The following is an 11730-nucleotide window of genomic DNA, read 5'->3' as shown; positions in this document are numbered from 1 at the left end:
ACTGAACTGTCATTTTCTAGTTACCCTGTGAAGATGGATGACCGGGTAACAGTATTACTTATGTAATTCCTAAAGAAGCAAAGCATAGTCACCCAGCAAGAAGAATCAATTCTATGCTCTGCAAGATTCAAGTATGTAACTGGTTTGAGGAGGACTTCCTCTGTGGACCCCGAAACTGCTGTCCCCTCAGCAAGACAGGGCCTTGCTGTACTTCCGTGGTGATGGCGTGGCTCTAGTTCAGCGTGGCAGGCACCTATCAGGATCAAAATGAGAGCACAACCAATTCACTTGGCTTAGAGAATGAGGTCTTTCCCAACGGTCTTTTCCGTAAGGGATGTAGACTCCACTGCATCTGTGCAGATGTTTGCAGCTTTTCATCGTGTATTCCCTAAAACTAGTGTTCTGCAGACCACAGGTATACAAAGCCAGGGGCGGAGGCTGAAAGACAAAACAGTTTTCTTTCCGGAGATCCCCAGAGTCTTGGCTATGCAAACATTCACTGTGAATCTGCTCTACACACATAGCTCTACAAATTTAGTCACAAACACCTTTCCCCAGAGACCGGTGCTCACAGGGTATGTTTTAAGAAGTGCTGCTCTATCCTTTCTGCGCATGGCTCTGACCCACCATCCCCAGGGAGGAGGGACTGCAAATGTGCCTGTCCCCTGCGATGAGGGCGGGGCAGGAGGCCCCAGACTGGGGGCAGTACAGAATGGGGTCAGGTGACCATATGGGCACCTCAGGCTTTGTCAAGAGGTGAACCACACAGATGAAGCGGCTCCGAGCCTAGAAAACACATGAGCTGAACAGCAGGTGACATTCTGATTTATTCTGTTTCCAGGCACCACTTCTACTATTTTTGCTCTCCTTTGGGTTAGACAGACACTCAGAGGGATGGTGAGAGGAAAAACGGCAGCCAGGACCAACTGGCCCTGTTACAAGGGCTGTGGCACCTTCCACAGCTCAGCCCCCAGAGACCTGTCAAATGCCACTATAAAACGTGAGGCTTTTATCTGAAACAGCACCTAACTGCACGTTTACACAGCTAGAGATTAACAAAGGAAAGTAAGGTGTTAAGACACTTAAACTGGATGAGCCGCCCGAATAAAAGCAGCAGGCAGGCTGAGGTTCTCTCATGCCCAAGACCTCAGTGACTGCACTGGTGGTGGCGGGGACCTGCTCATGTCACACGGCAGACAGCTATGGCACCACACAGCCATACTGACCAAGGCATGTCCCTGAGCACACACCCTACAAAGCGCTCCTTGTAAAAGCCGTTTGGGGAATCACAAAGATTTAGAAAATACTTGCTTTGCTTTAATCTAGATGTCTCCCAAGAGCCTCAGGTGCTCTTGGGTTTAGAAGGTGACCGGATTATGGGGGCCTGTGGCTGCCTGGCTCCCCAGGGGTGGGGTCTGAGGGCTTAGCCTGGAAGGTTTATCCTCCTCCTGCTCCTCCCTGCCCTGCTTCCTGTCCACCATGCTGTGGCCGCTCTGCTCTGCCATGCCGCCTGCTGCCTCGGAGCCAGTGAACTATGGACTGAAACATGAGCCAGAGTAAACCTCTCTTCCCTAAGTCGGGGGTGTCAGGTGTCTGTCCCAGGAGGAAATGACTAGGACAGTACTACATACTGTTAGCCTTCTTCCGGGAGATTCACAACGCCCATTATGACGCAGAAGAGTCAAGAGGTCCCTTCATAAAGAAAGGCTTAACTTGGTTTAGCCCCAGAATTTCCCAAATCAACCTCACCTTGCAATCTTTAATTTTACACTATATATGTCATATGACATATTTGGGAAAATGTTCCTTTATGCTTTTGGGAAATTCTTTATAAAACAATTTTTTTACTTAAAAAAATTAATTCCTAAGATCACACTTTGGTCAATCACAAAGCAGTCAAGAGGTCACAAAGCCATGGACCGCCACCATTTTCATTCCTGCCCAACACTCGGTCACTGGTGATCACATTTGACTGGGCCGTTGTGCCTGGGCCCTTGAACCTGCCTAAAAACAAGCAGTGATCAACTCTCCATGAGTTCTTTCTATCCATCTTCTGGCATGAAGTATTCAGTATCTGATTATGGCCTACACAGGGGCCTACATTTCACGCAAAGAAGCCAGCTGTTTATACAGTCTTTCCTTCTTTGGTAACAATCAAATCGGTGAAGTGCTCATGCTGCTTAGCACATTACTACAAGGGCTTACAAACAGAACTTCGTTCCTAACAAAAAAGGGATGATAAAAAGTAGGGTTTCTAAAACTTTTCAGTAAGAGTCACCCAGACCAGAGGTCATGACACAAAAGCTTTTGGCTATACAGCCAAACAACTGTATTGTAGCCAGGACAAGGAAAGATGGAAATCAGCGAGAACTGAAATGATGTAAACCTTTCATCATTTGCATAACATGTCATTCTTTATTGTTTCCAAGGAGTTTCACATCATATTTTGAAACAGAAGACAGGGAAAGCTGACTGTCCAGCTGGGGGACTTGGCACGGTCCCGCCCGAGCCTGAGAGGCGGTGAACCGCGTCACATCTCTACAGTGACTCTCGCAAAGCGGTACTGCAGGGAGGCGGGCGGCCTCAGCAGCACCAGGCCCCGCTCGGCCGCCGGCTGGCCGCACAGCAGATGCAGCAAGCCCGTCAGGCTGACGAACCCCAGGGCCTCTCCAGAGCCCACGGCCATGGAAAAGTCTCCCTGAGTGACGAAACCCAGCACGGCTCTGGAGCAGTGTGAAGTCACAGCCGGGAGGGCGCCTGACCACAAGCCCAGGGTCAGGGCTTCCTGCCCGGCCTCGGGCGGCCCTGCTGCCAGGCTTCCTGGGTTCCGCCTTTTCTCCATTTTCTTCCTGTCCTTCTGCTTCAGGATCATGCTCTTGAACGGGTCGCTGTGCCGGGGCTCCTGGGGCCCGCAGTACTGCTGGTCCTGACGGAGCTGGAGCAGGTCTTCCTCGGCTGGAATGCAGATCATGGTGTGCGGCTCGGGGCTGCCCTTCCTGAGCAGGGACAGGCTGACCCACACCAGGGCCCTGGGGAAGCGGTCTGTGAAAGCCAGGCAGGCCTCTCTGGTCAGTCCTTGCTGGCCTCGGCCAGCGGCCCAGCGCACTGCCTGCCGGTCCTCAGAATAGGGCCCGCACCAGGCGGACAGTTGCTTCAATAATGTTCTACTCCTACACGAAGCCAGAGACATACATTTGAGGATATTTTGTTCAGAAAGATATCAGAAGATCAGGCATTGCTAGAGTTAATTTGATTTTTTTAGATTATAGGTGAGAAAGTATCAAAACTATTTTTAAAACTAAAAATACATATTAATATATTTAAGTAAAAATGTTTTTCTTTGTGCCTATCATTCTAAAACTAAAGGTTTAAGGAGCTGAAGGCCGAGAAAAATAAGACAGTGGATGGAATGGAGGGCTGTCATCCTGGTGACAGGATGGGGACAACAGGTATTCTGATGAGCAAAATCTGAAGGGACATCTAGATGTGAAGAAAACAGGATATGAAATTCTGAAGTAATTGTACAGGAAGAGTAGAATGAGGGACAGAGATCAGCGCTTTTTAAAATGAGAGCGTGCTCCACAGGAGCTGCCGGGCAGAACTTGGTCTGCACAGTACTGAGGGTGGAACGCGTATCACCCAGAAGCCGCAGGATGGGACCACGTCACAGGGAGGCTGCTGACCCACCGTGAGCCCATGACTCAAAGGAACCAGGGGAGTTGTAACTGAGGGATGCAAAGCAACACAAGCTTGCTCAGAGAAGAGGACCACACCCTTGCGGGCACAGCATAGCCTGAGACACCGAGGGAAAGAGATCCAAGGGAAAACTGCTCGGTTTAGGACCAGAGGTGACAGGACTTCCACTGCAGCAGGTACTATCACGCCCTCAGGTCCACGACTACCAAACTATTTTGCTGGGTCCTCTATGCAACATCGAAGGACTCCTTCCAGAAAGCCCAAGCATTCACCTGGGTTTTGCATAAAGGAACAGCGCTAACTTCTACATCTCACGGGCTGCTCAGTAAAAAAATAAACAATGCAAAGTATATCCTGGAGTCACCTGCACTTACCTAAGAACACAGAAGTGACTACTGGTGACAGCAACACGGTTCTCACTGGCACCCTGGCCCGTCACCCTCTCAGTCCCTGTCTGGTCCTGACACTCTGTGTCCATGACTTCTGACTTCACGGGGTCATTTTCAGATCTGCCTGCTTCAGCACGTGGTGTGGGGGCGTGAGGCACCCCGCATCTTCTCAGGTCGCTCTCCTCACTGCTTGGAGAGGAGTCTACAGAAGACCTTTCTCGGGTGCACGCTCTGGACTCCCAGTCCTGAGTTAACTGCTCCCAGGGACACCAGAAAGGTGCCACTGTGCCCAGCTTCACATAGTTGGGCCGTTTGGCCGGAGGGCGCCTAATGAAACACATGGAGGAGAACAGATTTTCAGTATCTGGAGAGTGACAATTAAAACAATTAGGCCCATTGTAACGCATCTCCGCCTCACACACACACACACACACACACACACACACACACACACACACGCTTTCTAGGAAATGCATGACAAGAAGATGGCAGTCAACACTACTGGCCAAGAGTTTCTGTTTCCTCTGGTCTTTGAGAGTTACAAAGTAGTTCCACATAATCACTGGACAGCGCCAGGCAGCGCCATTCCTGAGAGTTCAGGTGCACGACACTCTGAGACTTGAGATGTCCTGTAGTCTAAGGTGCTAAGCCCACGGTCACAGTGCAGTTTCATTCTCACTCCTGACCTCCCCTCCCGGTGACCCTGCTGTCCTCCACAAAGACAATGTCTGTATCAGTTTCTTAGCTATCCCTCGGAAGACGTTTCATGTGCACACAGCCACAGGCATCTGTCCCTTTCTACTCCAGGGGCGCACACCTGGTACAGTACTTTTCACCTCACTTTCCCTATTTATCAAAGTGTCTCGGAGACCGTCTTCTATCAATACACCAGTCGCCCGTACTCTTTGTAAACTGCTGTCGCTCCTTTTCCACCATATGAATGCACCATAATCTCCCCAGGCAGCTGAAAGATGCGGGTCATTCCCAAGCCTCCGCTTCTACAAACAGTGCATACGACCCAGTGCGCACTGCAGCCGCTGTGTCAGCGGGCCAGGATAAACCCCTGGCCAGGGAACTGCTAAGGCAGGTCCTCTGCCAGCTCCCAGATGCCCCATTCTCCGCCATGCCCTTTCCGCCATCCCCAAACACCTGTGGTCACTCAGCGACTCAGTCACCCATAAATCGCCCTCTGAATACACTGACCTACCTGGGATACACTGGTCCCTGCACCTGGGACCACTCTCCGGCTCACACGCCACTCCAGCAGCACTGCCTTCTATGAACCCCCACCGCGCTCCCCAACTCCTCCATTACACGGCCACCTCCTCACCGCTTCCCACCGCCCACTCAGCCCTGCCTCTCGGCACAGAGTCAGTCCCAGGGCGTGACAGTCGCTCCCCCACAGGGGCCCTCCACTCCCTCCACCTGGCAGAGCCCGGCCTGGTTAGAGCAGCTACTGGTGCCCTGTGCCGGCGTCGGATGGGGGCACGCAGCAGGAAGGACTCCCGATGGTCCTCAACAGTCCTACGTACTTTATAGACACAAAACAAGTCCGAGCTCTCTTCCTTTCCTTATATAGCCCTTATTTCTTGTCAATTCAATCTTCTGTTCTTCCAGAAAATTGCTTACAACAATTCCTCTCTCTTCAAACCTCCAGCAGGCCCTCTCTACTTCCCATTTCCAGCTCACAACCTCCCGACTCTGTTCACTAAGATGGTCACAATCCAGGCAGCGTCACCCCCATCGCCCCAGCACGGGTCTACCTACTAAGCCTGGACTCAGACTTCTTTAAAATGGAAGAACTGGACTGCCCTCCTGTCGGATGCTGCCCCTCCATCCATGTGCTGAACCTCGCTCCCTCTCCCGAGCAGTGCTCCTGCAGTCCCCTGACCAGCCTGGAAGCTTGTGCTCTGTCAAGGACAGGCCCCATGGACCCACGGACAGACTGTCAGCCTTGCTCTGTGACAGCCCTGATGCCTAAGGTGGTGCTGGACCCACAGTACGCTCTAAGTCAGGATGTGTTCAGTGAATGAATAAATCAGACACATACACAGAGGTGGGCACAGGGAAATGAGCACAGAGCACACAGCGAGAAACCGGGACCTTCCCAACGGGCCACTGATAAAACATGCATCCATATCGCAATCCCATGGCATCACTCAAAGTTCTATTTCCAGCCAGAACAGGCAAGCTGTGACTCACAGGCTGAATCTGGCCCTTGCCTATTTTTGTACAACCCATGAGCTAAGAATGGTTTTTATATTTTTAAGTGGTTGAAAAAAGCAAAAGAATAATATTTTATGACACATGAAAATTACATAAAATTCAAATATGAGTATCCATAAATAAAGTCTGATTGGACCACAGCCATGCTCATTAGTTTACATGTCTTCTGTGACTGTTTTCATGCCACAATGACAGAGCTAAGTAGTTGTCATGGAGACCAAAGGGACCACAAAGCCAAAAATATTCATCATCTGGTTCTCTGCCAAAAGTGTGCCAACGTTTGGTTTAGAGTTATTGACATGAAGAAACCATCCACGAGCTGCTGTTAAATGAAGAGAGCAGGTTTCAAGACAGTTTATGTAGAACAATCTTTTCATTAAAAAATGCTCTATCTACAGAAAATGTACATGCACTAAAATATGTGTCTCAATTTTGATCAAACACATAAAGGACCTCGACTACATACTATGGGAAATACAAGGACTACACATGATCACCACCCTCAAAGAGCTGGTCAGCGAACAATCCAGGAAGCATCACCGCTGAGCCCCTCAGTCAGCTGCCATCCATCACCAAACACACAGCGGGAAGGCCAGGCCCTGTGCCTGCCTCTGTGGCGGCAGCAGGGAAGAGAAAGGCACAACTTGGTCCCTAAAGAGTTCGGTAAAAGGAGCGTAACATTCTGTCTCACACTTGAGCATCAGACAACAAAAAATAAAAGATACAAAGGCCCACCATGCTCCAGGCCTGGCTAGACACTGCAGATGCCACAACAAAGGAGGGAGAGACAGAGAAGGCGTCCACAGTTTAGTAGCAGACAGCTTCCTGATGTCCTGTGACTTTCCTATGTAAAGGAAATAAAGCCCCTCATTCACAGATCTCCAGTTAAAGAAAAGAAAGTCTAGATAAACAGCTACTAAAATATAAAAATAGTGCTTATCTATCTGGATAATAGGACTACATCAATTTGTGAAGTATTTTTAACTATTTTCATAGGTTCTTTAAAATTTTAGAAATATGTATTAATTCTACAATAAGTTGTTTTTGTTTTTTGGGTACCAGGGATCAAATTCACGACCTTGCACTTGCCAGGCATGCACTTTTGCCGCTGAGCTAAATCCCCAGCTCCTACAATCAGCTTTTTAAACGCACAATTCCCATGAAGTAGGGTGGTAGTGAGACTCCACTGGCACGTGAATGAAACTTGGAGCCACAGTTCAGGTGGACCATTATCAAAGCCAGTAAATAACCACGAGAACAGCTGTAACCTGAATGCACCTGTGAAGAAGCCAGGTGGACAGAAGACAATCTCCTGACTTAAGTAGTACCATGTTAATTACTTCCTGGTATTGCAGCGCTCAAGAAAAGATAGCACACTGCATATGAAGAGTTACAGAAGTGATGTCCAAACTGCTAGACAAGGTAGGGGGGCACCACTTCTCACTCCCTAAGACTTTACCAGAAAAGAGGGCACCTCCTTACCTTTTGTACTTTTCAAGAAGATTCTTCGCTTGCTCTTCAGCAAAGAGAACCCCAGCAGGACAGTCTGGGAAATCAGCTGGGACAGAAGGTGACTTTTTATACTGAGAATGCACTAGACCCTCCTTCAATCCTCCAACTCTTGCACCTCGATAGATCTAAAAAATATCGAAAGACATCATCAATTTACCAACTTAAAGTTGCTAATTATCTGTGTGGAAAAAATGAGAAGCAACCAAAATGCGCATTAAAATAATGAGTAAACAGATGGTGGGATAATCCTACAGTAGATTACCATTGATAATGAAGATGAATGAAATGAAGCTTTTGGCTTACCATGGAAACCTCCATACCAAACGAATGTAACAAGTAGCAAAAGCACACATACAGTGAGATACAGAGTTTAAAAGCATTTCAAATGCAGTTATTTCAGAATGGGATAAAGACATTTAATAAAGCTATAGAAATATGTATAGTGGTGACAAACACCAAAATCAGAATAGAGATGACTTTAGGACATGGAGAGGAGAGTAAGGTTGTCAATCGGGTCAGAGTGATGCCAGTGAGTCTGCATGCTTCAGTCCTTCAACTGGATGGCAGGCGAGGGTACACAGAATTTATTATTTCAGCATTTTTTTGGATGCTTGAAACATTTCAAAAATTTTAAAAATTAAGTATAATTATTTTAAAATGTTCTCATTCCTAAACAATTAACTAAATGCCCTGTACACTAAGATTGCTAAAATTTTACTGTCTGTATGAATCAAATAGTCTGATATGTCATTCACACTCTGGACCATCAAAGTGATACTTAATGCCGGGCGTGGTGACACACACCTGTAATCCCAGCACTTGGGAGGCTGAGGCAGGATGATTGCTGTAAATCCAAGGCCAACTTGAGCTACAAAGTGAGTTCAAGGCCAGCCTGAACTACATAGTGAGACCTTGTCTCAAAAGGACAAAAAAAGAGCAATGACAAAAATATAAGGTGACATTTTAATAAAAAATTTAGCTACAATAAATGGGAGTACCATATAGTCATAGTTAACATTTTAAAAACAAAGTATATTCTATAAATACTGTCTTTGTTTTTCAACTAAAAACTTCAAGTTGAAAACAACATTTTGCAGCTACTATAAAAATCAGGCCATTTTAAAAAAAAACCTCAGAAATTCACAGTTTGTCAGCATAGGAGAGAACCTGAACTGGGACTATTTGTATGAAGTATTCTGTACCCAGAATTTAAGTTCCTAAGGGCAGAAATACACTATTAAGCTTTGTACATACACTCTACAACACTTTCAGCACTTGGCATTCATTAGGAATGCATTTTAGATGTTGCAAATATTAGTCAGATCAAAGAGTAACTTACAAATGGGATCCAGAAAGCCATGCCCCAGCCCTTTGGGAGGAGGACATCCCAGCCACTTCCCCATCCTAGTCGGTCTTCGCCAGTTGCTTTGCCCGGCTGCTGAATCAGAAGAATAGGTATGCTGGATTCACGGGGACCTAAAACAAGCTGTGAGCCAGGAACCAGCAATTCACTTCTCATCCGGTTTAAATCCTAAAGTGGAAGAAAATAATTCAAGACCAACAACTCCAGTCTTGTACAAGATTCTACTGGGTCTCCTACCAGCAGCTTTAGAAACTTAAATGCCCTTTTAAAAAGAAGGGGATAAGTAAATAAATGTGACCCATTATAAGCAAAGTATTCCTCCTATATAGAGCTTCCTCTTCCAGGGGCTTTGTTAGATAATGCCTGCCAAACTGTCTCATATTTGCTAATTTTGGGCTAGATGATTCAAAATTACAAAATGATACATTTATTCTATAATCTTCTATCAAAATTGATTTCATATATTTATATTCTGTCCCTACATTTGATTAAGCCTGGCATGAAAAAAAGATATAGTTAATGACAGTTTCTTAAGGACAGGCAACTGGAAAAATATTGTGGCTCTTGAGAAAACATCTCACCACTTCTGAAAGACACAAACTAGAAGACACTATAAAGTATTTGTTAGTAGAACACACGGGATAACATCTCTTCACTTTCCTTGCCAGCTGTAGAGGGACACGCACAAGCAGGTGAGAGGGCACCACTCAACTGAGAACATAACATGCGACCCCCGCTAACTCTGTGACCTCACACGTTTGTCAGCAGCACCAACACTGAGTCTTCTTTTTATCTTTGCTCTGGCTTCCACTACATCTACCTATATACCTAGTGTTCACTGCAAAGCAGGTTTCTGTTTCAGCCAAGTTGCCACAGCTCGAAGCACCCCCTTCCCACTGCATTCACCCTCCCCTGCAACTTCTGTGTAAACTGACGCTGCGCCGCACACAGTTCTTCCCTCCGTCCACTCAGACGGGGACTGAGCGCCTCTTACATGCAGGCACGTTCTAGAACCTGGACACGCAGCAGGGAACGAGGCAGACGTGGCTCCAGCACTCCTGTAACTGAGATCCTAAATCCTAGCCAGAACCTTAGGTGCTGACCTACAAATCCTATGTCTCTATCCTTTTCTCCATCTTTTTTTTTGGCTGGGGGTTTGCTGGGGACTGAACTTAGGACCTTCACACTCATTTCCAACACCTTTTTTTAAAACTGTGAGACAAGGTCTTCCTGAGACACTACATTCTGGGCTGACACCTGCAATCCACCTGCCTCGCGCTCCCAGAGGCAGCTCTTCCAGGCAGACACTGTCATTCCAGCAAAGTCCTTTCTTCCTGTCTTTCAGTAATCACTAAATTTTTCATGAAAACAATATATTCACTTCAGCATGTCCACTCCTGCCCTAATTCAGGCCCCATCATGTCATACTTGGAGTATTTTAAGGCTTCCCAACCCATCGTCTTTTCTCCAGCTTCCCTGTCCACCTAACTAATCTACAGTGCCGCCACAGTGAAATCCCACCGTGTCACAGCCCACTGGAAACTTTCAGGGGTGCCTTACATCCTCAGTCTGAATCCTTAGTGCCTCAAGTTCTTTTTTTTTTTTGGTACCAGGGATTGAACTCATGACCATATTATGCTTGCCAAGCAGGTGCTTACGCCACTGAGCTAAATCCCTGGCCCCAGTGCCTGGAGTTCTTTCATGCACTGGTCCTTAAATTTATCTATTCAGTTTCACCTGCTGTCCCACCGCTGACTACCTCCTAAAGTAGTGGGAAACTCATGAAAATATCATCCTGGTCTTGTTCTGGGCCACTGCACCTGCTATTTTCACTTTCTGAAACCTTTTCTTCACTCAGCCTTGACCTGTCCTTCCAAAAGTTGCTCATTATCTAAGAAGGAAAAGCTATTTCTGGGCCCGCTTGACAGGAAGTTCATGTACCCGCTCTTCCATTCAGGAAGCCAGCTTCATTTCCCTAATGTGGACTCAGGACCCCATCCTAGGCTTCCTCCATCCCCTAACACGTATCCCAGCATCTAACACTATACTGCCTCTGGTAGGAGATGTTATTTGAATGTACTCTCAACTGGGAGCCAGAATTAACTAGACAGAGAACATTTATGGGGGAAAATGACAATAAAAGAAAAACATACTTAGACCATGAAATTATCTCTTCAAGAAAAAGACTTTCCTTGTATTTTTCCTAGAGATCATTCTTCTCTGAGAACAGAAATTACAGTGTGTGCCAGGCACAGCAGCATACATCTGTAATCCCAACTATTCTGGAGGCTGAGGCAGGAGGATTGTGTTAAATTCAAGCCCAGCCTGTGTCACTCAATGATCCTGTCTCTAAAATGAAAAAGAAAAAAAAAAAGAACAGGGGATGTAGCTCAGTGCAAAGGCTCCTTCCCTACTACTAGGAAAAAAGAAAGGAAAGCGAACAATATTATCAAGAATAAGGAATCAACAAGTTGCCGGAAGGTAAAAGGAAGTCTGCTAAGCACAAAAAGGGCTCTAAGAATGATGCGTTCCACCTGTCATTCA

The 11730-nt window shown here is 46.8% G+C and overlaps 1 protein-coding gene across 1 annotated transcript in view; it reads right to left on the bottom strand.

The window, feature by feature from the left end:
• Positions 1-2395: 2395 nt before the first annotated feature.
• Positions 2396-11730, bottom strand: part of Pop1 (POP1 homolog, ribonuclease P/MRP subunit) — a 35676-nt gene continuing 26341 nt past the window's right edge. The window contains exons 13-16 of the mRNA XM_003479885.5: positions 9163-9354; positions 7794-7948; positions 4071-4412; positions 2396-3170 (exon numbers count right to left, since the gene is read on the bottom strand). Of these exons, the coding sequence (XP_003479933.2) occupies positions 2531-3170; positions 4071-4412; positions 7794-7948; positions 9163-9354 (1329 nt within the window). The 3' untranslated portion in view covers positions 2396-2530. The remainder of the gene's footprint in view (positions 3171-4070; positions 4413-7793; positions 7949-9162; positions 9355-11730) is intronic.

The sequence above is a fragment of the Cavia porcellus genome, unplaced genomic scaffold, assembly GCF_034190915.1.
Source record: "Cavia porcellus strain 051 isolate PalLab524CR breed Dunkin Hartley unplaced genomic scaffold, mCavPor4.1 scaffold_10, whole genome shotgun sequence".
Classification (NCBI taxonomy): domain Eukaryota; kingdom Metazoa; phylum Chordata; class Mammalia; order Rodentia; family Caviidae; genus Cavia; species Cavia porcellus.
Note: the sequence above shows the minus strand (reverse complement) of the source record. Positions and strands in the feature narration are given on the sequence as shown.